Here is a 23,854-nt window from a genome sequence, read left to right as displayed (position 1 = left end):
CTCAAAGATGCAGAGTCTGTATGGATAAGAGGAGAGAGAACAGCCAAGTTCCAAACACCTTTCCCACTGTCAAATGTACTTGAGCCCAAAACCCCTGGTCTCAACTGATACTGTCCTTCAGATAGTCAGATGGGAGCAACGATACTCTGCTATGAAGATTGTGGAAACACAGTCAGCAGACAGGAGGAGGTTTTATCAAAGGGTAGCTCATAGGTGATCAACTGAAGATAAGAGAGGGCTAAATGATCTTTTCTTGACAGGAGTCTGGGTGTTGGGATGAAAGCTAAACAGGTTTAAAAATGGATTTTAAATTGAATGAGTTAATGAATTAATTGAATTGGCTTCCAATTGTAGATCTCTTTAATCTTCAACAGATATTGGGTGAATACACGCACATCCTGAAACTACTGTGATTCTCACTCCTTTGATTTCCACCGTGTCAGCATGCCAATGGAAAGGCTGCGTTTGTGTTTGGACTTACCCCAGCTCCCCAGGAGGGCGGTCCTGTGATGGAAGGTCTGTGGTGCTAACAGAAGAGTCTCCAACCTGGTGTTCAGCTGGTATCTCCTGCTGAAATTCACTCTTCACACAAACAGGACCAATCTCTGCAGAAACCAGAACAGGCTTTCAAAATTCCACACTGACAGGACCTACCTACTCCAGGCCAGAGAGACAACACACCACCTTTACAAAATGGGAGCTACGCAGGCACTTCTCAATCAGGTTTACAACAGTATTGGCATCTTGTAATATAAGAAATTGTTACGTTGCTGTCAGGCTTGGAGACAGTAAGGACAGAAGATTCTGGAAGCCAGAGTCAATAGATGTGAAGCTGGGAGATCACAGCAGGTCAGACAGCACCCGAGGGGCAGGAAAATCAATGTTTCAGTTTGAAACCCACCATTGGCACTGGGGAGGGGGAGGGAGCCCAGAAGTACACAGAGGGAGGGGATGGGGCTGGGGGAAGGATAGATGGGATGGTGATAGGTGGATGCGGGCAGGGGGTTATTGTAATTGCTGTATCTGCCTTCTGCTGGCCATCATCCATCGCCTAATGCATTTCTTCTTCAATTATCCATCTAACCACCTCATTGCAAGCTAAAAAAATGCTTGCTGTGAGCTTTAAAATTCACTTCCCATCCTTTTATCTCAGTAGGTTTTGTTCCCCCAGTCTAATTTCAACTTAAATTTAATTATAACTTAAGTTCTATGGAATGAAGTGCTTTCTTGACTTTCTCTACAGATTGTACACCTTCTCCTCCCTCCTTTTTCACTCAAAATTCCTCTCTACTTAGCAACAGGGGAATGACAGGACAATAAAAGATCACTCCTACCCTGCTTGTCCCCTGATATGCCAATCATTGATTAATAATACAAGTCAATAACTTATCAATGATTTTACAACACATGGTGAGAAAAGCCCCCAGTGGGGGAACCACAGCACCCCGTTCCCTGTTTGCCCAAATATACCACACTTCGCATATGTCAACTTTCAATTTCTCCTTCATTGTATCTCAAAGGGCTGAGCACCAGCTCTTGCTCCTGTGTAAGTAGGCCCCAAATTGTAGCATATTGATAAGAATCAAATAAATATTCCTAAGATTATTCTAAACACTCGACTGTGAGGCATCAATGTTACCTTTAGAGTCATGTACTGTAGTGAGCATGAAGTCAGAGAGTGCAGAAGGATGCCACTCACCTGACAGCCAAAGCTAACTCCTGGATGGACTTGTCCAGTTAGTTACACCCCCCTGCTCTTTGTCCATTTTGCTGTGTTTCTCCCACTGACTTGCTTTTCTCATTTGCAAGTGCTTTTCCATTTTGCTTTGGAAAGTTTCTCTCCAAACAACTTCAGTTGCCTTTTCAGTGATCCCAATTTTTTAAACATTGACCGACACATGACCTCAAGATGGTGAGCAGCCCATTGTTATCGTGAGCCTTTTCCAAATCTCAGGGCTATTCGCATTGAATTCACCTGAAGGCTTTTCGAGACAAACTATGTCTAATGTATCTTAATGTGCACATTTGTCAGGATTGAATTCCTGCTAGTCTGCCCTGATCTATGATTTGCATCAAACATTCGGCTAATCATTAACTATATTCACTTGCTTTGTGATCCTTTAATATTACATTTAAGACAGATGTAATGGCTGGCTGGCATTCAGACAACTTGCAAACAAAAGTCAGTGGTTCATGACCAGAACTCTGCAGACCTTGTTCAAACACCATCTCCTACTTGATGTTACAGCCTCTCTATTTCTTATGTTACATTCCCCTCCCACTATGTTACTTTCAGAGTTTGAAAAAAAAACCTGTGTTTGGAAGTGCAAATCATGCAAATTAACTTAAACGAATGCTTTGACATCTGTCTTCAGTCTGGAGGCCTGTGACCAGCAGTGTGCCACAGGATCAGTTTTACTTTGTAAGTTATATAAACAAGTTTGATGTGAACATAGGACGTATAGTTAGTAAGTTTGCAGATGACATCAAAAGTGGAGGTGCAGTGGACAGCGAAGAAGGTTACTTCAGAGTACAACGGAATTTTGATCAGACGGGCCAATTGGCTGAGGAATGGCAGATGGTGGTTAATTTAGATCAATGTCATTTTGGTAAGGCAAATCAGGGCTGGACTTATACACCAAACAGTACGTTGCTGTGTTGCTGAACAAAGAGACCTTGGAGTGCAGGTTCATGGTTTCTTGAAAGCGGAGTTGCAGGAGAATGAAAAAGCCATTTGGTACACTTGTCTTTATTGGTCAGTGTACTGAGTATAGGAGTTGGGAGGCCATGTTGTGACTGATTAGGACATTGTTAGGCCACTTCTGGAGAACTGCATTCAATTCTGGTCCCTTTGTATAATTACAACATTCAAAAGGCACCTGGATCGGTACATGAGTAGGAGGGGTTTAGAGAAATATGGGCCAAGTGCTGGCAAATGGAACCAGATTAATGGAGGATATCTGGTTGGCATGGATGAGTTGGACCAAAGGATCTGTTTCCATGTTGTACATCTCTATGCCTCCCAGCAGAGAAACAACAGAGACGATATACTTAGGGAGGAGGAGTGTGAAGTTAGTGATAGGATTAACAGTGAGAAATGAAATATGAAGGGGTCCAGCACATTTTACATTTAGATATAAGGCAGCAGGCCTGGATGACATGTACCCAACAGGACGAAGAGAAGCAAGAGAATAAATAATGGCAGCTGTGACCATTTTTCAATCCTTTCTGGTCATGGGTGTGGTGCTAGAGAGGGCTAACATTGTTCTGTGTTCTTAAAAAAAAGCAAGGAAGGACAGACGGTGTAATTACAGGTCAGCCAGCTTAACTTGGTGGTGGGCAATGACAGGGTAATATTCTGAGACACTACAAATCATCATTTCGAAAAGCATGGATTAACTGAGGACAGTGCTTGTTCAGGAAAGCTGAACAACTTGGATTGAAGTTTCTTTTTGAGGTGATAACAAGTTAAATGAAGGCATAACACATTTGATGGATTTTAACACAGATTGATAAAGCTTCTGATGGCAGTCTGGTCAAAAAAGCAAAAGCTGATGAGATTTTGGGGCAAGTGATATGTGGCAAATTGCATCCAAAATGGGCTCAGAGTCAGGAAGCAAAGTTATGTTTAACAGGGATTTTGATGACCGAATGGATAATGCTCCCAGTGAGGTTCTGCAGATCTTAGCACCGGATCCTTCGCTGTTTGTGGTATACATCAATGGTTTATACATAAATGGGGACAGTGTCTGATTAAGCAGTTGGCAAACGATACCAGAAATGGTTGATAGTGAGGAGGTCTGCAAGAAACAAACAATAGATTTTCAGGTGGACAGGGTTGTGGCAAATGGAATTCCAGTGGGAGAAGTGTGAGGCACTGCATGTGAAGACGGCAAACAAGGCTATGGAGTATAATAGAATAAACTGAAGGGGTAAACCAACGGAGAGATCTCGAGGTGTTAAGTGTACTGATTCCTGAAGATACATAGACAGGGCGGCAAGCATACACACCAGTTAGACCTCAGTTAGAGCATACGCTTTGCTTTAGACACCCACTTACAAAATAAGAGTGGCTCAAGGAAGGTGTCGGAGATAGTGGGAACAGAGGCCTGAGAGAGGGTGTCGGAGATTGTGCACACAGAGGCCTGGGAGAGGGTGTCAGAGATAGTGGGAACAGAGGCCTGAAGGAGGGTGTCAGAGATAGTGGGAACAGAGGCCTGGGAGAGGGTGTCAGAGATAGTGGGAACAGAGGCCTGGGAGAGGGTGTCAGAGATAGTGGAAACAGAGGCCTGAGAGAGGGTGTCAGAGATAGTGGGAACAGAGGCCTGAAGGAGGGTGTCAGAGATAGTGGGAACAGAGGCCTGAGGGAGAGTGTCAGTGATAGTGGGACCTGAGGCCTGAGGGAGGGTGTCAGAGATAGTGGGAACAGAGGCTTGAGGGAGGGTGTCAGTGATAGTGGGACCTGAGGCCTGAGGGAGGGTGTCAGAGATAGTGGGAACAGAGGCTTGAGGGAGGGTGTCAGTGATAGTGGGACCTGAGGCCTGAGGGAGGGTGTCAGAGATAGTGGGAACAGAGGCCTGAGGGAGTGTGTCAGTGATAGTGGGAACAGAGGCCTGAGGGAGTGTGTCAGAGATAATGGGAACAGAGGCCTGAGAGAGGGAGTCAGAGACTGTGGGAACAGAGGCCTAAGGGAGGGTGTCAGAGATCGTGGGAACAGAGGCCTGAGGGAGGGTGTCAGAGACTGTGGGAACAGAGGCCTAAGGGAGGGTGTCAGAGATAATGGGATCAGAGGCCTTAGAGAGGGTGTCAGAGACTGTGGGACCTGAGGGAGGGTGTCAGTGATAGTGGGAACAGAGGCCTGAGGGAGGGTGTCAGTGATAGTGGGACCTGAGGCCTGAGGGAGGGTGTCAGAGATAGTGGGAACAGAGGCTTGAGGGAGGGTGTCAGTGATAGTGGGACCTGAGGCCTGAGGGAGGGTGTCAGAGATAGTGGGAACAGAGGCCTGAGGGAGTGTGTCAGTGATAGTGGGAACAGAGGCCTGAGGGAGTGTGTCAGAGATAATGGGAACAGAGGCCTGAGAGAGGGAGTCAGAGACTGTGGGAACAGAGGCCTAAGGGAGGGTGTCAGAGATCGTGGGAACAGAGGCCTGAGGGAGGGTGTCAGAGACTGTGGGAACAGAGGCCTAAGGGAGGGTGTCAGAGATAATGGGATCAGAGGCCTTAGAGAGGGTGTCAGAGACTGTGGGACCTGAGGGAGGGTGTCAGTGATAGTGGGAACAGAGGCCTGAGGGAGGGTGTCAGTGATAGTGGGACCTGAGGCCTGAGGGAGGGTGTCAGTGATAGTGGGAACAGAGGCCTGAGGGAGGGTGTCAGAGATAATGGGAACAGAGGCCTGAGAGAGGGAGTCAGAGTCTGTGGGAACAGAGGCCTGAGGGAGGGTGTCAGAGACTGTGGGAACAGAGGCCTGAGGGAGGGTGTCAGAGATAATGGGAACAGAGGCCTGAGGGAGGGTGTCAGTGATAGTGGGAACAGAGGCCTGAGGGAGGGTGTCAGTGATAGTGGGAACAGAGGCCTGAGGGAGGGTGTCAGTGATAGTGGGAACAGAGGCCTGAGGGAGGGTGTCAGTGATAGTGGGAACAGAGGCCTGAGGGAGTGTGTCAGAGATAATGGGAACAGAGGCATGAGGGAGTGTGTCAGAGACTGTGGGACCTGAGGCCTGAGGGAGGGTGTCAGTGATAGTGGGACCTGAGGCCTGAGGGAGGGAGGCAGAGACTGTGGGACCTGAGGCCTGAGGGAGGGTGTCAGTGATAGTGGGACCTGAGGCCTGAGGGAGGGAGGCAGAGACTGAGGCACCTAAGGTGCAAGCCAGGATGTCAGAGACAGTGAGACCCGAGGCCTGATGGAGGAAGTCGGAGGCAGTGGGACCTGAGAGTTAGACAATTTAGCATGGCCAATCCACCTAATCTGTGCATTTTTGGATTGTTGGAGAAAACCGGAACACCCAGAGGAAACCCACGGAGACACGGGAGGAACAATCACCCAAGGAATTGTACCTGGGTCCCTGACTCTGTGAGGCAGCAGTGCTAACCAATGAGTCAGTGGGGGATGTTGCCAGGAACACTAACTATGAGAAAAATTGGATAGTCTGGAATTAATAGTTAAGGCACAACTTTCCATGGATTTGAACTTAATTAGAAGTCTCTCATGTGGAACTTCATCAAAAGCATTCTGAAGTGTCACATAAACTAGACAATATGAGTTCCTAGAAATGTGAAAAATTACCTCAGCAACACTATCCATTTTATAGCCACGCTGTAATTTCTGTTTAGAAATTCAAATTGCTCTGCCCAGGTCCACAATCTTACTGTTTCTAATTTACTGCTGATGGTTTGTGTTATTTCCTGAGTGGTTACTTTCTGCTTCATAATTCATCCTCTCACCCATCAAACGTACACGAGCATACTGTTTAGCATTTGGGCCCCATACGAGAAAAAGAATATTGAGGCAGTAAGGGGATGTTGCACAGTGAGAGAAAAGACACAGAAAATGAGAATAGAAAGCCGAAAGATTAGTCAATAGCACAAAAGGTGTGCTCGAAATTCTGAACTGGAGGGAAGCAGAGTGCTGCTAGTGATTGAGCGGGTCTAGACTGAGGGATCGATTGAGGGAATGAGGAGAGATCGATGAAGGGGGTCTGGAATGAGGTATCGATGAAATGGGTCTGGAATGAGAGATCGATGAAGAGGGTCTGGAATGAGGGATCGATGAAGGGGGTCTGGAATGAGAGATCGATGAAGGGGGTGTGGAATGAGGGATCGATGAAGGGGGTCTGGAATGAGAGATCGATGAAGGGGGTCTGGAATGAGGGATCGATGAAGGGGGTGTGGAATGTGGGATCGATGAAGGGGGTCTGGAATGAGGGATCGATGAAGGGGGTCTGGAATGAGGGATCGATGAAGGGGATGTGGAATGAGGGATCGATGAAGGGGGTCTGGAATGAGGGATCGATGAAGAGGGTCTGGAATGAGGGATCGATGAAGGGGGTGTGGAATGAGAGATCGATGAAAGGGGTCTGGAATGAGGGATCGATGAAGGGGGTCTGGAATGAGAGATCGATGAAGGGGGTCTGGAATGAGAGATCGATGAAGGGGGTGTGGAATGAGAGATCGATGAAGGGGGTCTGGAATGAGAGATCGATGAAGGGGGTGTGGAATGAGAGATCGATGAAGGGGGTGTGGAATGAAGGATCGATGAAGGGGGTGTGGAATGAGAGATCGATGAAGGGGGTGTGGAATGAAGGATCGATGAAGGGGGTCTGGAATGTGAGATCGATGAAGGGGGTCTGGAATGAGGGATCGATGAAGGGGGTGTGGAATGAGAGATCGATGAAGGGGGTGTGGAATGAGGGATCGATGAAGGGGGTGTGGAATGAGAGATCGATGAAGGGGGTCTGGAATGAGAGATCGATGAAGGGGGTCTGGAATGAGGGATCGATGAAGGGGGTCTGGAATGAGGGATCGATGAAGGGGATGTGGAATGAGGGATCGATGAAGGGGGTCTGGAATGAGAGATCGATGAAGAGGGTCTGGAATGAGGGATCGATGAAGGGGGTGTGGAATGAGAGATCGATGAAAGGGGTCTGGAATGAGGGATCGATGAAGGGGGTCTGGAATGAGGGATCGATGAAGGGGGTCTGGAATGAGGGATCGATGAAGGGGGTCTGGAATGAGAGATCGATGAAGGGGGTGTGGAATGAGGGATCGATGAAGGGGGTCTGGAATGAGGGATCGATGAAGGGGGTCTGGAATGAGGGATCGATGAAGGGGGTCTGGAATGAGGGATCGATGAAGGGGGTCTGGAATGTGGGATAAGATGATGGGAGTTGAATAAGAAGTGTGAGAATTATTTCAATGAGGAAAGAAACTTTTGAACATTGAAGTACAGGTTAAAGTATTAAAGGAAAAAGGAAAATGGTGGAATACGGGTGGGAACCTGGGAGGGCAGATTCCAATGTAGCAGACTGTGTATAAGCTCTATGCAACATTTCGAAAGACCCAGTGAAGAGAAACTCCTCCTGCTGCAGTGAGAGTGTGATGTTCCTCCAGACTGGAGCTGATCGGAAAAGGAGGTTGGCTTTCTCATCTTTCCCCATCCCTGACCCTTCCCATCTTACCCTTTGGCTCTGCCTTTGTCTCCTTGTCATCTGGCTCCCCGTCATCAGTTGACTTTTTGTCATCTTTCTACAGGAGGGAAGAACAAAGAAAGTTCCTCAATCTTCATTGAGTCATATAAAACATCACAATTCCAGCCACTGGCAAGGCAGTAAGAGCCAGAGGCAATTCCATCCACCAATCAGCCAAGAGGAGGGTGCTAACAGCTACCAGCACCCAGTTCCAATAATTAACGTTGAAGAAAGCTGGGACAGCTGTTGCCAAGCATCTCCATCAGGCAGCTATCACCAACAGAGCAGAGCTAGCTATCAGCAAGCATCTCCACCAAATAGCCACCATGAACAGAAAAGCACTAGCCATCAGCAAAAGTCTCCACCAATCAATGATCGCCGCCACAGCAGCGATCGCGATCAGCAACCATCTTCACCAATCAGTGATCACCATGGCAGCAGTCACAGTCATCAGCAAAGGTCTCAACCAATCCGCAATTACCATCAAGTCAGTGAAACCAAACGGCAAATGTCACCACTAATCCATCAGTACCATCAGAGTGAACTTAGATATTGGCAAGACTCCCCACCGATTGGAGATTGGCATCAGAGCAGCAATAGTCCTCAGCAACCATCTCCACCAATCAGTGATCAGGGCCAGCGCAGCAACAGCCCTCGTCAACCACCACCACCAATCAGTGAGCAGCATCAGCGCAGCAACAGACCACCACCACCACCAATCAGTGATCAGCGTCAGCACAGCAAAAGCCAACAGCAAGTATCTCCACCAATCAGTGATCAGCGTCAGTACAGCAAAAGCCCACAGCAAGTATCTCCACCAATCAGTGATCAGTGTCAGTACAGCAAAAGCCAACAGCAAGTATCTCCACCAATCAGTGATCAGCGTCAGTACAGCAAAAGCCAACAGCAAGTATCTTCACCAATTAGTGATCAGCGTCAGCACAGCAAAAGCCAACAGCAAATATCTCCACCAATCAGTGATCAGTGTCAGTACAGCAAAAGCCCACAGCAAGTATCTCCACCAATCAGTGATCAGTGTCAGTACAGCAAAAGCCAACAGCAAGTATCTCCACCAATCAGTGATCAGCGTCAGCACAGCAAAAGCCAACAGCAAATATCTCCACCAATCAGTGATCAGCGTCAGTACAGCAAAAGCCAACAGCAAGTATCTCCACCAATCAGTGATCAGCGTCAGCATAGCAAAAGCCAACAGCAAATATCTCCACCAATTAGTGATCAGCGTCAGCACAGCAAAAGCCAACAGCAAGTATCTCCACCAATCAGTGATCAGCGTCAGCACAGCAAAAGCCAACAGCAAGTATCTCCACCAATCAGTGATCAGCGTCAGCACAGCAAAAGCCAACAGCAAATATCTCCACCAATCAGTGATCAGCGTCAGTACAGCAAAAGCCAACAGCAAGTATCTCCACCAATCAGTGATCAGCTTCAGTGCAGCTATAGTCCTTGGCAACCACCTCCACGCATCAGTGATCAGTATCAGAGCAGTGTTAGCCAACATCAACCAATCAACCAGCTTGAGTCACACCATGTCAGTCAGTGGCAATGGCTTCAAAGCAGTAAGGGTCAAAGTAAGTACACGATTACTGAGATCAGTAAACCAGAGAATCAAGGTGCACCTATCAAAATTGAGCTCTATCGCCCAAACTACAGGAGCCGAGCATCAATCCGGACATGGTCTCAGCAACCAGGCGACACCAGCAGGACAGTGCCACCAATCAGAATCTCCATACACCGCCTTGTCTCCCAAAACGAGTACAAAGACACAAAGTAACCCTGACATGGTCAAACCAACCCGATCCACTGGGCACACGGAACCAGTTGTGAACATTTTCTTTCACTAAAGACTCAAAAAAAAACTCAAGTCTTTCTCTCATTATTACACAGACACTGTTAACAGAACCATCAGGCCAAGAGCATAGCTCCATCATTGTGGTCAATCTCCGTACCTCTGCAATGCGCTTGTGTAACAAGTATCCACAAACCTCAGTACGATCACTGCCTGCTCATCTCCAGTTTCAGCATCTCCCTGAGGGCAACAGCATTGCAGACTTGCAGTACCCTTCAATGTCAGCAATGCTTCCTGAGATCAGCCCCTTGTGTTAGACACACACCACCCCTCCCACCACCAAATGCCATTTCATCTCTCCTTATTTAATCACCTCAAACTGATCCATTAGAATATCTTTAACACACTGCACTCGGAAAAAAATTAAACACTTGTATGTGTGTGTAAAATGCCACAACACATCCCAAACTTACTGCTCACAAAGAGCTCTTAAAGTGCGGTCACTGCTGGGATATGGGAGACCTGGCATGAGCACAGCATGATCCCACAAACAGCTGATGTGATGATGACCAGACATTCTGCTTTCAGAATGCCAAATGAGGGGTGACCAATGTCCAAGGCACCCAGGCCAAATTCCTTACTCTTTTTAAAAAAATAATGTGGAACATTTTGTGTCCACCTCAGGGAGGCGATGACGCCACAGTCTAATGCCTCATTTGGCTGATGGTGTTTCTGACAGCACAGCCTGCCTTCAACACAGATTCAGAAGGTCAGCCTTAATTTCTGTGTTCGAGGATCAGGAATGGGACTTGAACCCACAAGCCACTGGCTCAGATGTGAGTCATGACGGAACAGGCAAGTGAGAGCTCCAGCCTTCTTTATTAGAATTAGAATCCCTACAGTGTGGAAACAGGCCATTTGGTCCAACAAGTCCACACTGACACTCTCCAGACCCATTCCCCTCCCCTATTACTCTACATTCCGCCTGATTAATGTACCCAGCCTGCACATCCCTGAACACTACGGACAATTTAGCACAGCCAGTTCACCCAACCTGCACATCTTTGGACTGCGGGAGGAAACCAGAGCACTCAGAGCAAACCACACAGACACAGGGAGAATGTGCAAACTCCACACAGATAGTGGCCTGAGGTTAGAATCCAACCTGGGTCTCTGGCGCTGAGAGGCAGCACTGAGCCACCGTTATAGGGCTGGTCATTATACTGAACTCTTTTTGAACAGTGCTGTGTTCCTCCAAAGTTAAACACATCATCCCTTTGGTTAGATTTTCAAAACTTTTTCATTCTTAGATGGGATGTCGGCATCATTGGAGATCACCAGCATTTGTTGCCCAACCCAAACTGTCCTTGAACTGATTGGCTTTGTAGGCCATTTTAATCTGGGAATGAACCTGGGCCTGGAGTCACATGCAGACGAGACCAGGTAAGGGGGGGGTCAAGACATTCTTCCTAAAAGGGTATTACTGAATCAGATGAGTTTTTATGACAATTGACAGTGCCATCATCATCATTTAATCATAATATTCAGATTGGATTGCAATTTTACCATCCACCAAGGTGGCATTCAAATCTATGTCCCCAGAACATTAGCTAGGATTAACTAACCCTGTATCACCACTGCCTCCAACACTTTAAATGGGGTCGAACCCAAGCTCTTTACATCTATGAAATAACTTCCAGCACTTTGTTACTGAGTTGGTGGCACCATTCCATGAGACTTTTTAACAATGTCTCTTGTACCTGGCCCTGGGTTTCTGGAGACTTCAGTATTTGGGCCCTAATAATTGCTGCATTCCCCTAGCACCTGGAGAATGGCCTCATTGATTTTCTATATATCCAAATCACAGGTTTTCCACACATTCAAACGATTTAAAACCAACACATTTATATTCATGTCTATTGCGAGAGAAGTAAGGAATAGTGCAAATGGAAAGTCTCTGTAATATTTGAGAGAGAGAGATAGAGCCGTACCTTATCCAGACAATCTGACCTCCTGGTCCTTTTCATAATCTGTTCCAGGCGCTGCAGACAAGAGATAAAGGAAAGACACTGAATGAACTGGCTAGACAAGAAGCAATTATCATCCTTTAATCTGCTGCTCTGAGCAAAAACTGTCCAAAGTCTTTGGACAGGGCTCTGCTGCTTGTTATTATCCCAGAGCAAATCCACTCAATGCATCAATGAGGGTTCACAGCCTGGATTCACTCACAGGCCTCAGGACCTCAGCTGTGTCATCTCTGGAATAATTTCATCTTGCCCCTGTCCCTGTCATCTCCACAAACCTCAGACTTTAACCCCACCCCACCTTCCCAGTATTACTGCAGCACCATTCAGCTCCACTCTTTGGTTCTGCTGCTTTCAGGTCTCTCTTAGCATATTTCATAGCCCACCTGACCCCATCCACCCCTGCCGTGTCCTCCAATGGCTTGAGGTGGGGCAGAGACCCCAGGACTGGGGGTGGGGGAAGCTGGCAGCCAGTGGGTATGACATGGAGAGGGCACTGGGTTTGTGGTTGGGGGCAGGGTGGGTGAGATGGCTCTGTGCTTGGAGGCGAGTCACTGTGCTTGGGAAAGTATGGGAGGAAGGGGCTGCTGGGCTCAGATTGGCCTGTGCCCAGTCTATGGGCGAGACAGGGTGCAAGTGTCAGACGCAGTATGGAGGCCCTGATCCTGATGGCAATATTTGAGCAGGTTGGTACACTGGGTTAGTACAGCAGATTGGTACAGTAAGTTGGTACTCTGGGTTGGTGCAGCCAGTTGTCCTTGAACTGATTGGCTCTCTAGGCCATTTCAATCTGGAAATAAATCTGGGTCTGGAGTCACATGCAGACTAGACTGGCTGGTATGCCGGGTTGGTATGCCGGGGTGGTACACCAATACACAGCACCCTCTGGCTAGTGACAGAGGTTCCCGTCAAGGGGAAACAAGAGTAGAGATAGCAGCAAGCACGCAGAGACAGCCACGTGACTGGGAAAAGATTCCCTGAAGATCTTTTGCAGCATTCCACATCTACCCCTTCACCTGTGGGACATGGGCACAGTTGTCCCTGTCTGTCCCTAGTGGCTCGAATAACAAGGACACAGTGCGGGCCCTGGGCTCAGACAGCCAATCACTTCCTGGGAGAACATCAACAATGCAACTGGCCCTTCCTTAAGAAAGGGGTACTTTCAAAGTAGAACCATAAAATGGGTTGAAAATCATCAATACCATGGCAACATGGTTATAGTGCAGTAATCATAGCGAGCATGTTCACAGCCGGGAGTTACCTTCCTTCTCTCTGACCGTTCCTGCTCTTCCTTCTGGAAGTGTCTCTCTCGTTCCAGTCTTTGTTTCTCTGCCTCCTCGCGTGCTCGAGTCTCTGCCTCTTCTCTCTGAGGATAGGAGGATCAGTAATGTTAGTTCCTCTCAGATTAATGGCTTCAATGTCCTCCTATGCCTGTGTGATTCCTTGGGATTACAGTGAAGCCCTCATTAATCCTCCTCCCCAGCCCTGTAAGAATGTTATCTTCGGATGGCTGCATGTCCTACTCAGGGAGGTATTGGTCAGTGTAGGCTAGGAGGCCATAGAGTTATATAGATGTCTAGCTTGAAAACAGACAACTCGGTCCAACTCGTCCATGCTGGCCAGGGATTGAGAATGAAGCTATGGATTTAACATATCTGGCAAAAAGGAACAAAATCTGAGGGAAGAAAAATCTTTTTCACATAGTGAGAGTTAAGGTCTGGAGTGTGCTGTGTCCCAGACACTGAATTAATAGAGTCACAGAGATGAACAGCACAGAAACAGTCCAACTCGTCCATGCCGACCAGATATACTAATCTAATCTAGTCCCATTTGCCAGCACTTGGCCCATATCCCTCTAAACCCTTCCTATTTATATACCCATCCAGATACCTTTTCAATGTTGTAATTGTACCAGCCTCCACCACTTCCTCTGACAGCTCATTCCATACACACACCACCTTCTGCATGAAAAGGTTGCCCCTTAGGTCTTATTTAAATCTTTCCCCCCTCATCTAAAACCTATATCCTCTAGTTTTGGACTCCCCCACCCCAGGGAAAAGACCTTGTCTATTTAACCCTATCTATGTCCCTCATGATTTTATAAACCTCTGTAAAGGGAACCCCTCAGCCTCTGACGCTCCAGGGAAAACAGCCCCAGTCTATTCAGCCTCTTCCCATAGATCAAACCCTCCAACCCTGGTAACATCCTTATAAATCTTTTCTGAACCCTTTCAAGTTTCACAACACCTTTTGGAAGGAGACCAGAATTGCACGCAATATTCCAAAAGTGGCCAAACCAATGTCCTGTACAGCCACAACATGACCTCCCAACACTGACCGATAGAGGAAAGCATACCAAATGCCTTCTTCACTATCCTATCCACATATGACTTCACTTTCAAGGAGCTATAAACCTGCACTCCAAGGTCCCTTTGTTCAGCAACACTCCCCAGGACCTTACCATTAAGTGTTTAAGTTCTGCTTTTCCAAAATACAGCACCTCATCTTTATCTAAATTAAACTCCATCTGCCACTCATCGGCCCAACTGATCAAGATCCTGTTGTACTCTGAGGTAACCTTCTTCGCTGTCCACTACACCTCTCATTTTGGTGTCATCTGCAAACTTACTAACTATACCTCCTACATTCACATCCAAATCATTTATATAAATGATGAAAAGCAACGGACCCAGCACCGATCCTTGTGGCACTCCACTGGTCACAGGCCTCCAGTCTGAAAAACAACCCTCCACCACCACCCTCTGTCTTCTACCTTCGAACCAGTTCCATATCCAAATGGCTAGTATCCAATGAGATCCAACCTTGCTAACCAGTTTCCCATAAGGAACCTCGCTGAATGCCTTACTGAAGTCCATATAAATCACGTCCATTGCTTTGCTCTCATCAATCCTCTTCGTTACTTCTTCAAAAAACTCAATCAAGTTAATGCGGCGTGATTTCCCAATGTTTGCATAAAGATTTGTAGCTTGGGTGCTAGTTGCCATTGTTGTGAGTATGTTCACAGAGCTGGGAAGCCCACACTGATGTCAGGCTCACTGGTCTATAATTCCCTGGCTTTTCCTTACCACCCTTCTTAAATAGTGGCACCACGTTTGCCAACCTCCAGTCTTCCGGCACCTCACCTGTGACTATCGATGATACAAATATCTCAGCAAGAGACCCAGCAATCACTTCTCTAGCTTCCCACAGAGTTTTAGGGTACACTTGATCAGGTCCTGGGGATTTATTCAACTTTATGCATTTTAAGACATCCAGCACCTCCTACTCTGTAGTATGGACATTTTTCAAGATGTCATCATCTATTTCCCCACATTCTATATCTTCCATGTCCTTCTCCACAGTAAACACTGATGCAAAATAGTCATTTACTATCTTCCCCATCTCCTGCAGTTCCACACATAGGCCGCCTTGCTGATCTTTGAGGGGCCCTATTCTCTCCCTAGTTACCCTTTTGTTCTTTGGATTCTCTTTAATTCTATTTTCCAAAGCTATTGCATGTCCCCTTTTTGCCCTCCTGACTTCCCTTTTATGTATACTCCTACCGCCTTTATGCTCTACTAAGGATTCACTCAATCTCTGCTGTCTGTATCTGACATATGCTTCCTTCTTTTTCTTAAAAAAACCCTCAATTTCTCTAATCATTCAGCATTATGTACATTCATCAGCCTTGCCAGTCACCCTGACAGGAACATACTGTCTCTGGACTTTCATTATCTCATTTCTGAAGGCTTCCCATTTTCCAGCCGTCCCTTTACCTGCGAACATCTGCCCCCAATCAGCTTTTGAAAGTTCTTGCCTAATACCGTCAAAATTGACCTTCCTCCAATTTAGAACATCAACTTTCAGATCTGGCCTATCCTTTTCCATCATGTTTTAAATCTAATAGAATTATGGTCGCTGGCCCCAAAGTGCTCCCCCACTGACACCTCAGTCACCTGCCCTGCCTTAGTTCCCAAGAGTAGGTCAAGTTTTGCACCTTCTCTAGTAAGTACATCCACATACTGAAACAGAATTTTTTTTTGTACACACTTAACAAATTCCTCTCCATCTAACCCCTTAACGCTATGGCAGTCCCAGTCTATGTTTGGAAAGTTGAAATCCCCAACCATAACCACCCTATTATTCTTACAGATAACAAGTCTTCTTACAAATTTATTTCTCAATTTCTCTCTGACTATTGGGGGGTCTATAATACAATCCCAATAAGGTGACCATCTCTTTCTTATTTCTCAGTTCCACCCAAATAACTTCCCTGGATGAATATCCTCCCTTATGAAAGCTATCCATTATCAAAAATGCCACACCCCCTCCTCTCTTGCCTCCCTTTCTATCCTTCCTGTAGCATTTGTATCCTGGAACATTAAGCCGCCAGTCCTGTCCATCCCTGAGCCATGTTTCTGTAATTGCTATGATATCCCAGTCCCATGTTCCTAACCACGCCCTGAGTCCATCTGCCTTCCCTGTTAGGCCCCTTGCATTGAAATCAATGCAGTTTAATTTACCGGTCCTAACTTGCTCTCTGCTTTGTCCCTGCCTGTCCTGACTGTGACTCGCTCCTTTTCCAACTGTACCAGTCTCAGATTGAGTAAAAGCAAATTACTGCGGACGCTGGAATCTGAAACCAAAAGAGAAAAAACTGGAAAATCTCAGCAGGTCTGGCAGCATCTGTAAGGTGAGAAAAGAGCTGACGTTTCGAGTCTAACTGACCGTTTGTCAAAGCTAAAAAAAAAGAGGTATTTATACTTTTCTCTCCTTATAGATGCTGCCAGACCTGCTGAGATTTTCCAGCATTTTCTCTTTTGGTTTCAGTCTCAGACTGATCTCTTTCCTCACTATCTCCCTGCGTTCACCCCGCCCGCCCAACCTTACTGGTTTCAATCCTCCTGAGCAGCTCGAGCAAACCTCCCTGCCAGTATATTAGTCCTCTTTCAATTCAGGTGCAGGCCGTCCTTCTTGTAAAGGTCACTTCTACTCCAGAAGATTTTCCAATGATCCAAAAATGTGAACCCTTCTTGCCTGCACCAGCTCCTCAGCCACGTATACATCTGCTCTATCCTCCTATTCCTACTGTCATTAGTTCATGGCACCAGGAGTAATCCAGATATTACTACCCTCAAGGACCTCCTTTTTAAATTCCTGCCTAACTTCCCATATTGTTGCTTCATAATCTCCTCCTTTTCCCTTCCTCTGTCATTAGTGATAACAGTCAGCTCATCAAATGATGAAACTCACTGTTCTGTCAAGCTGGGAGGGTGGTTGTGATCGGTACTGGTGAGCTGAGGTCCCCAGCAGTGATGTGGAGGCAGCAGAGAGAGTGGCCAGATTTGTTTTCTTATCCTCTTGACAAGTCACAAGGAAGTGGGAGGGGTCCCACCCCCAGCCCTTCGAGCAAGTCACCCCTAGTGACCAGCGACCACCAAACACCCACAAGACCATGATCCAGAGCTTGCTATCCTGCCATCTCCTCCCAGTCCCCTCCTCACCTTTCAGCACCACCTTGTAACCAGCAGCCAGTGCTCAACCAGCTCTGATTGCAAAGACCCTGCTCAGCAATCCATCCTCCTCAGCCCCAACCTCGGGGTGTTTCCAACCAACCCCTCAATTTGGCTGGCTGCAAGACAGAGGGCCCCTCCCCTTCCCTACGCCATTTCTGTAAATATTAGGGTCACTGGGTCAGATCAAGCTGGGTTCTAACTCCTGTCTAGTCAGGTGTAATATACTGTTTCTAGTTTCCTGGACTTCCCTCCCTAAGGGCATTGAGGGTCAACCACTGAGGCAGATGGACTGCAGTGGTTCAAGAAGGCAACTCACCACCACCTTCTCAAAGGATGTGCATTACGTACTGGCCCAGCCAGCGATATCCACGTCCCACATTTGAATAAAATACAGTGACAGAGTCAGAGAGTCATACAGCATGAAAACAGACCTTTCAGTCCATCTCGTCCGTGCCAACCAGATTTCCCAAACTAAACTAGTCCCACTTGGCCCATATCATGTACCCGTTCAAATATTTTTCAAATGCTGTTTCTGTACCTGCATCTACCACTTCCTCTGGCAGTTCATTCTCCATACAAACCACCCTCTGTGTGAAAAGGTTGCCCCTCAGCTCCCTGTTATAGAGTCATACAGTACGGAAACAGACCCTTCCATCCAACCAGTTCATGCTGAAAATAGTCCCAAACTAAATAGTCCCATCTGCCTGCTTCTGTCCCATATCCCTCCAAACCTAACCCATCCATGTACTCATCCAAATGTCTTTTAAACACTGTAATTGTACCCACATCTACCACTTCCTCTGAAAGTTCATTCCTTACACAAACCACCCTCTGCGTAAAGAAATTGCCCCTCGTGTCTTTTTTACATCTTTCTCCTCTCACTTTAAAATTGTGTCCCCTTGTTTTGAAATCTGCCCCCCATCATCGGGGAACGACAATAACCATTAACTCTATCGACACCCTCATTATTTTATAAATGTCTTTAAGGTCGCCTCTCAACCTCCTTTGCTCCAGTGAAAAACATCCCAGCCGATCCAGCCTTTCTTTATAACTCAAACCCTCCGTACTCGACAACATCCTGGTATGTCTCATCTGACCCCTCTATAGCTTAACCCCTTCCTGTACCGGGCTGACCAGAACTGGACACAATACTCCAGAAGAGGCCTCACCAATGTCCTGTACAACCTCAGCATAACGTCCCAACGTTTACACTTAATGGACTGAGCAATGAAAGCAAGTGTGCAAAACACCTTAACTACCCTGTCAATATGTTATGCAAACTACAAAGAATTATGTACCTGCACCACCAGGTCCCTCTGTTCCACAATACCACCCAAGGCCCTGCTATTAATTGTCTAAGTCCTAACCCTGTTTATTGCAGCAAAATGCAATACCTTACATTTATCCTGATTGAGCTCCATCTGCCAATTTTTAGCCCATTGACCCATTTAACCAAAATTCCTTTTTAATCTTGGAAAAACTTTTTTCACTGTCTATCCCACCAATGTTGATATCATCTGCAAACTTACTAACTATGCCTTCTATATTCTCATCCAAATCATTTATATAAATGACCAACAAAAGAGGATGCAGAACTGAGCCCTGTGGAACACTGCTGGTAATAAGCCTCCAGTTTGAAAAGCAACCCTCCACCATTAATCACAGTCTCCTGCCACAGTGGTTAGCACTGCAACCTCACAGTACCAGGGTCCCAGGTTCAGTTCCAGCCTCGGGCAACTGCCTATGTGGAGTTTACACATTCTCCCTGTGTCTGTGTGGGTTCCCTCCCACAGTCCAAAGATGTGCTGGCCTGATGAATTGGCCAAGCTAAATTGTCCATAGTGTCAGGTGCGTTAGTTGGAGGAGGTTACTCTTTGGAGGGTCGGCATGGACTTGTTGGGCCAAAGGGCCTGTTTCCACACTGTAGGGAATCTAATCTAATCTTAAGCCAATTATGTATCCAGTTGGCAAGCTCACCCTGAATTCCATGTGACCTATCTTCACTAATTAGTCTACCACGTGGAAGCTTGTTGAGGGCTTTACTAATGTTGAAGTAACCAATGTCTACTGATCAGCCCTCAATCCTTTTGATATTGTCTTCAAAAAACTCAATCAAGTTTGTGACACATGATTTTCCTTAAATCTTTCTCCCCTCACCTTAAACCTATGCTCTCTACTTTTCGAACTCCCCCACCACAGGGAAAAGACCTTGGTTCTTCACCTTACCTACATTCCTCATGATTTTATAAACTTCTATAAAGGTTACCCCTCAACCTCTTATGCTCCAGTGAAAACATCCCAGCCTATTCAGTCTCTCCTGATACCCCAAACACTTCAGTCTCGCTAACATCTTTGTCAACCTTTTTTCAACAGTCTCCAATATATTAACTTCCTCCCTATAGCAGGGTGAGCAGAACTGCACATGGTCCAAAAGTGGCCTCTCCAATGAAAAAATAATTTTTACACAAGGTAAGGCCAATTGGCTGGTGTTCTGAAAGGTGCACAGTGCTAGCTGAATGAGTAACCTGCAGCTAGCGCCTTCAGAACAACAGCAAAGACATGAAGGTCAGTATTGGGAAGAGAAGGTAATGTGACATATTTCTCAGCTTCACAGACCCAGGGTCACAGAGCACCAGGCCGATGTTCTGGTGCTGCGTCTTTCCAGCCATGTTCCATATACAGTTGCTTATCTGGTTCTTACTTCACCATTTCCTGTTCTGTCAGAGACAGAACTAATTCTGACTTTGAACTCTAAGCTGCACATGAAGGGTGACGTAGGATTGTGAAACGGACAGAGGTGGAGGTTATGGGGCTGGGATTTATCCTGAGGCCCACATCCGGAGCACCTGACCTGTTTCTGCAGGCGCTCCATTTCCTCCCGCTCAGCTTCAGCTAGCCTGCGCTGACACTCCTCTTCCTGGAGACGCTGTTCCTCTTCACGTCTCTGTCTTTCCTCTTCAAGACGAAGTGCCTCAGCCATGCGCTGGGCCTTCTCCTCAGCCTTTCGGCGGGCAATTTCCTCCTTCATCTGCCTGCAGTCAACAGAATGAACGGTTCACTTTCTTCAGCCGAACAGAGTTTGCTCGGGGTTATTACTCACAAAGGCCAGACCAATGTTAATACACCAGGCACACAGACAGACACATGATTCTCAATAAACACCTCTAGCAGGGCAGGTTCACAGATCAGATGCAGTTTCCCAAATTCCCTTCACTCGGCAGCAGCCCCTCAGCTCGGCTGTCTACACCAAGGTGCTCAGATGGAAAGATGCAGGGATATCCACCACATTCGGATTCAGTGTGAACTGACAGTGTGTTCACCCACGAACTGCAAATGCAGAGGGTGAAGTGTTAACCCACTGAACCCCAAACCCAGAGAGTGATGGGACAGTGTGTTAACCCACTATAGACCCAAACACAGAGAGTGAAGGGGCAGAGTGTTAACCCACTATAGACCCCCAACCCAGATGGTAATGGGGCAGTGTGTTAACCCACGATAGACTCAACCCAGACTATGATGGCGCAGTGTGTTAACCAACTGAACCCCGAACCCAGAGAGAGAAGGAGCAGAGTGTTAACCCACTATAGACCCAAACCCAGAGAGTGATGGGGCACTGTGTTAACCCACTATAGACCCCAAACCCAGAGAGTGAAGGGAAAGTGTGTTAACTCACTATAGACCCCAAACCCAGAGAGCGATGGGACAGTGTGTTAACCCACTGAATCCCAAACCCAGAGAGTGAAGGGGCAGTATGTTAACCCACTATAGACCCCAAACCCAGAGAGTGATGGGACAGTGTGTTAACCCACTGAACCCCAAACGCAGACAGTGAAGGGGCAGTGTGTTAACCCACTGAACCCCAAACCAGAGAGTAATGGGACAGTGTGTTAACCCACTATAGACCCAAACCCAGAGAGTGATGGGGCAGTGTGTTAACCCACTGAATCCCAACCCCAGAGAGTGAAGGGGCAGTATGTTAACCCACTATAGACCCCAAACCCAGAGAGTGATGGGGTAATGTGTTAACCCACTATAGACCCCAAACCCAGAGAGTGATGGGGCAGTATGTTAACCCACTATAGACCCCAAACCCAGAGAGTGATGAGGTAATGTGTTAACCCACTATAGACCCCAAACCCAGAGAGTGATGGGACAGTGTGTTAACCCACTGAACCCCAAATGCAGACAGTGAAGGGGCAGTGTGTTAACCCACTGAACCCCAAACCAGAGAGTAATGGGACAGTGTGTTAACCCACTATAGACCCAAACCCAGAGAGTGATGGGGCAGTGTGTTAACCCACTGAATCCCAACCCCAGAGAGTGAAGGGGCAGTATGTTAACCCACTATAGACCCCAAACCCAGAGAGTGATGGGGTAATGTGTTAACCCACTATAGACCCCAAACCCAGAGAGTGATGGGGTAATGTGTTAACCCACTATAGACCCCAAACCCAGAGAGTGATGGGGCAGTATGTTAACCCACTATAGACCCCAAACCCAGAGAGTGATGGGGCAGTATGTTAACCCACTATAGACCCCAAACCCAGAGAGTGATGAGGTAATGTGTTAACCCACTATAGACCCCAAACCCAGAGAGTGATGGGACAGTGTGTTAACCCACTGAACCCCAAATGCAGACAGTGAAGGGGCAGTGTGTTAACCCACTGAACCCCAAAGCAGAGAGTAATGGGACAGTGTGTTAACCCACTATAGACCTAAACCCAGAGAGTGAAGGGGCAGTGTGTTAACCCACTATTTACCCAAACCCAGAGAGTGATGGGGCAGTGTGTTAACCCACTGAATCCCAACCCCAGAGAGTGATGGGGTAATGTGTTAACCCACTGAACCCCAAACCCAGAGAGTGATGGGACAGTGTGTTAACCCACTGAACCCCAAACCCAGAGAGTGATGGGGCAGTGTGTTCACCCACTGAACCCCAAACCCAGAGAGTGATGGGGCAGTGTGTTAACCCACTGAACCCCAAACCCAGAGAGTGAAGGAGCAGTGTGTTAACCCACTAAAGACCCCAAACCCAGAGAGTGATGGGGCAGTCTATTAACCCACTGAACCCCAAATGCAGAGAGTGATGGGGCAGTGTATTAACCCACTGAACTCCAAACCCAGAGAGAGAAGGGACAGTGTGTTAACCCACTGAACCCCAAACCCAGAGAGTGATGGGACAGTGTGTTAACCCATTTTACCCCAAATGCAGTGAGTGATGGGGCAGTGTATTAACCTACTGAACCCCAAACCCAGAGAGTGAAGGGACAGTGTGTTAACCCACTGAACCCCAAACCCAGAGAGTCAAGGGACAGTGTGTTAACCCACTGAACCCTAAACTGAGAGAGTGATGGGGCAGTGTGTTAACCCACTATAGACCCCAAACCCAGAGAGTGATGGGACAGTGTGTTAACCCACTAAACCCCAAATGCAGAAAGTGATGGGGCAGTGTATTAACCCACTGAACTCCAAACCTAAAGAGTGGGGGGACAGAGTATTAACCCACTGAACCCCAAACTCAGAGAGTGAAGGTGCAGTGTGACAACCCACTATAGACCCCAAACCCAGAGAGTGGTGGGACAGTGTATTAACCCATTGAACCCCAAACTCAGAGAGTGAAGTTGCAGTGTGACAATCCACTATAGACCCCAACCCCAGAGAGTGATGGGACAGTGTATTAACCCACTGAACCCCAAACTCAGAGAGTGAAGTTGCAGTGTGACAATCCACAATAACCCAAACCCAGAGAACGAGCCCACAGTGTGTTGCCCAATCTTACCAAATCCTAAACCCACCTCTTCTTCTCCTCCTGTTCTTTTCGCTCCTGCTCCTCCCGCTCCCTCTGTTCTCTTGCTATACGACGTTTCTCTGCCAGGACTCTCATGGCTTCCTCCGGGTCTGTGGTTCCTGCAATCGTTTTAGCCGGTGAACCTAAAATGGAGAACACAGAGACATTGAAAATGACGACAATAACACATCATTGTGATGCCCATTTCCAGCTAATTACTCTTGACCTGCAGTTATCTCTGCTTTGTAAGCAAATGCCAGACTTTTTGCATATAGTAGGACCGCAGTGCACCCAATTGTCCTCTGCTTTGCCCTGACATGCCACAATCATTAACAGCTGCCTATCTGCTGAGGATGGATACTCTCTCCGGGATGCAGAATGTTTGGACAAATACAGACAGAGTTTATGCAACTTCACAATGGCTTCTCTAGTGAAAATGAATCAACAAACCCCTCTTCATTGATGACAGCGTCAAATTCACTGCATTGAAAGCAATTTCTTTAAAATTCTGCCCACCATTTTAAAGGGACAGTGTCTC

At 47.1% G+C, this 23,854-nt stretch overlaps 1 protein-coding gene across 4 annotated transcripts in view; it reads right to left on the bottom strand.

Annotated features, from left to right (window-relative positions):
- map7d1a (MAP7 domain containing 1a) overlaps nucleotides 1–23,854 on the bottom strand; it is a 167,015-nt gene that overhangs the window by 5,059 nt on the left and 138,102 nt on the right. For all 4 annotated transcript variants that reach the window (XM_060847281.1, XM_060847282.1, XM_060847283.1 and 1 more), the window contains 6 exons: nucleotides 23,324–23,459; nucleotides 20,380–20,560; nucleotides 13,274–13,378; nucleotides 11,980–12,030; nucleotides 8,173–8,239; nucleotides 482–605 (listed from right to left, as the gene is read on the bottom strand). In XM_060847281.1, coding sequence (XP_060703264.1) covers nucleotides 482–605; nucleotides 8,173–8,239; nucleotides 11,980–12,030; nucleotides 13,274–13,378; nucleotides 20,380–20,560; nucleotides 23,324–23,459 — 664 coding nt within the window. The remainder of the gene's footprint in view (nucleotides 1–481; nucleotides 606–8,172; nucleotides 8,240–11,979; nucleotides 12,031–13,273; nucleotides 13,379–20,379; nucleotides 20,561–23,323; nucleotides 23,460–23,854) is intronic.

Source organism: Hemiscyllium ocellatum, chromosome 30 (assembly GCF_020745735.1).
Source record: "Hemiscyllium ocellatum isolate sHemOce1 chromosome 30, sHemOce1.pat.X.cur, whole genome shotgun sequence".
Taxonomy (NCBI): domain Eukaryota; kingdom Metazoa; phylum Chordata; class Chondrichthyes; order Orectolobiformes; family Hemiscylliidae; genus Hemiscyllium; species Hemiscyllium ocellatum.
Note: the sequence above shows the minus strand (reverse complement) of the source record. Positions and strands in the feature narration are given on the sequence as shown.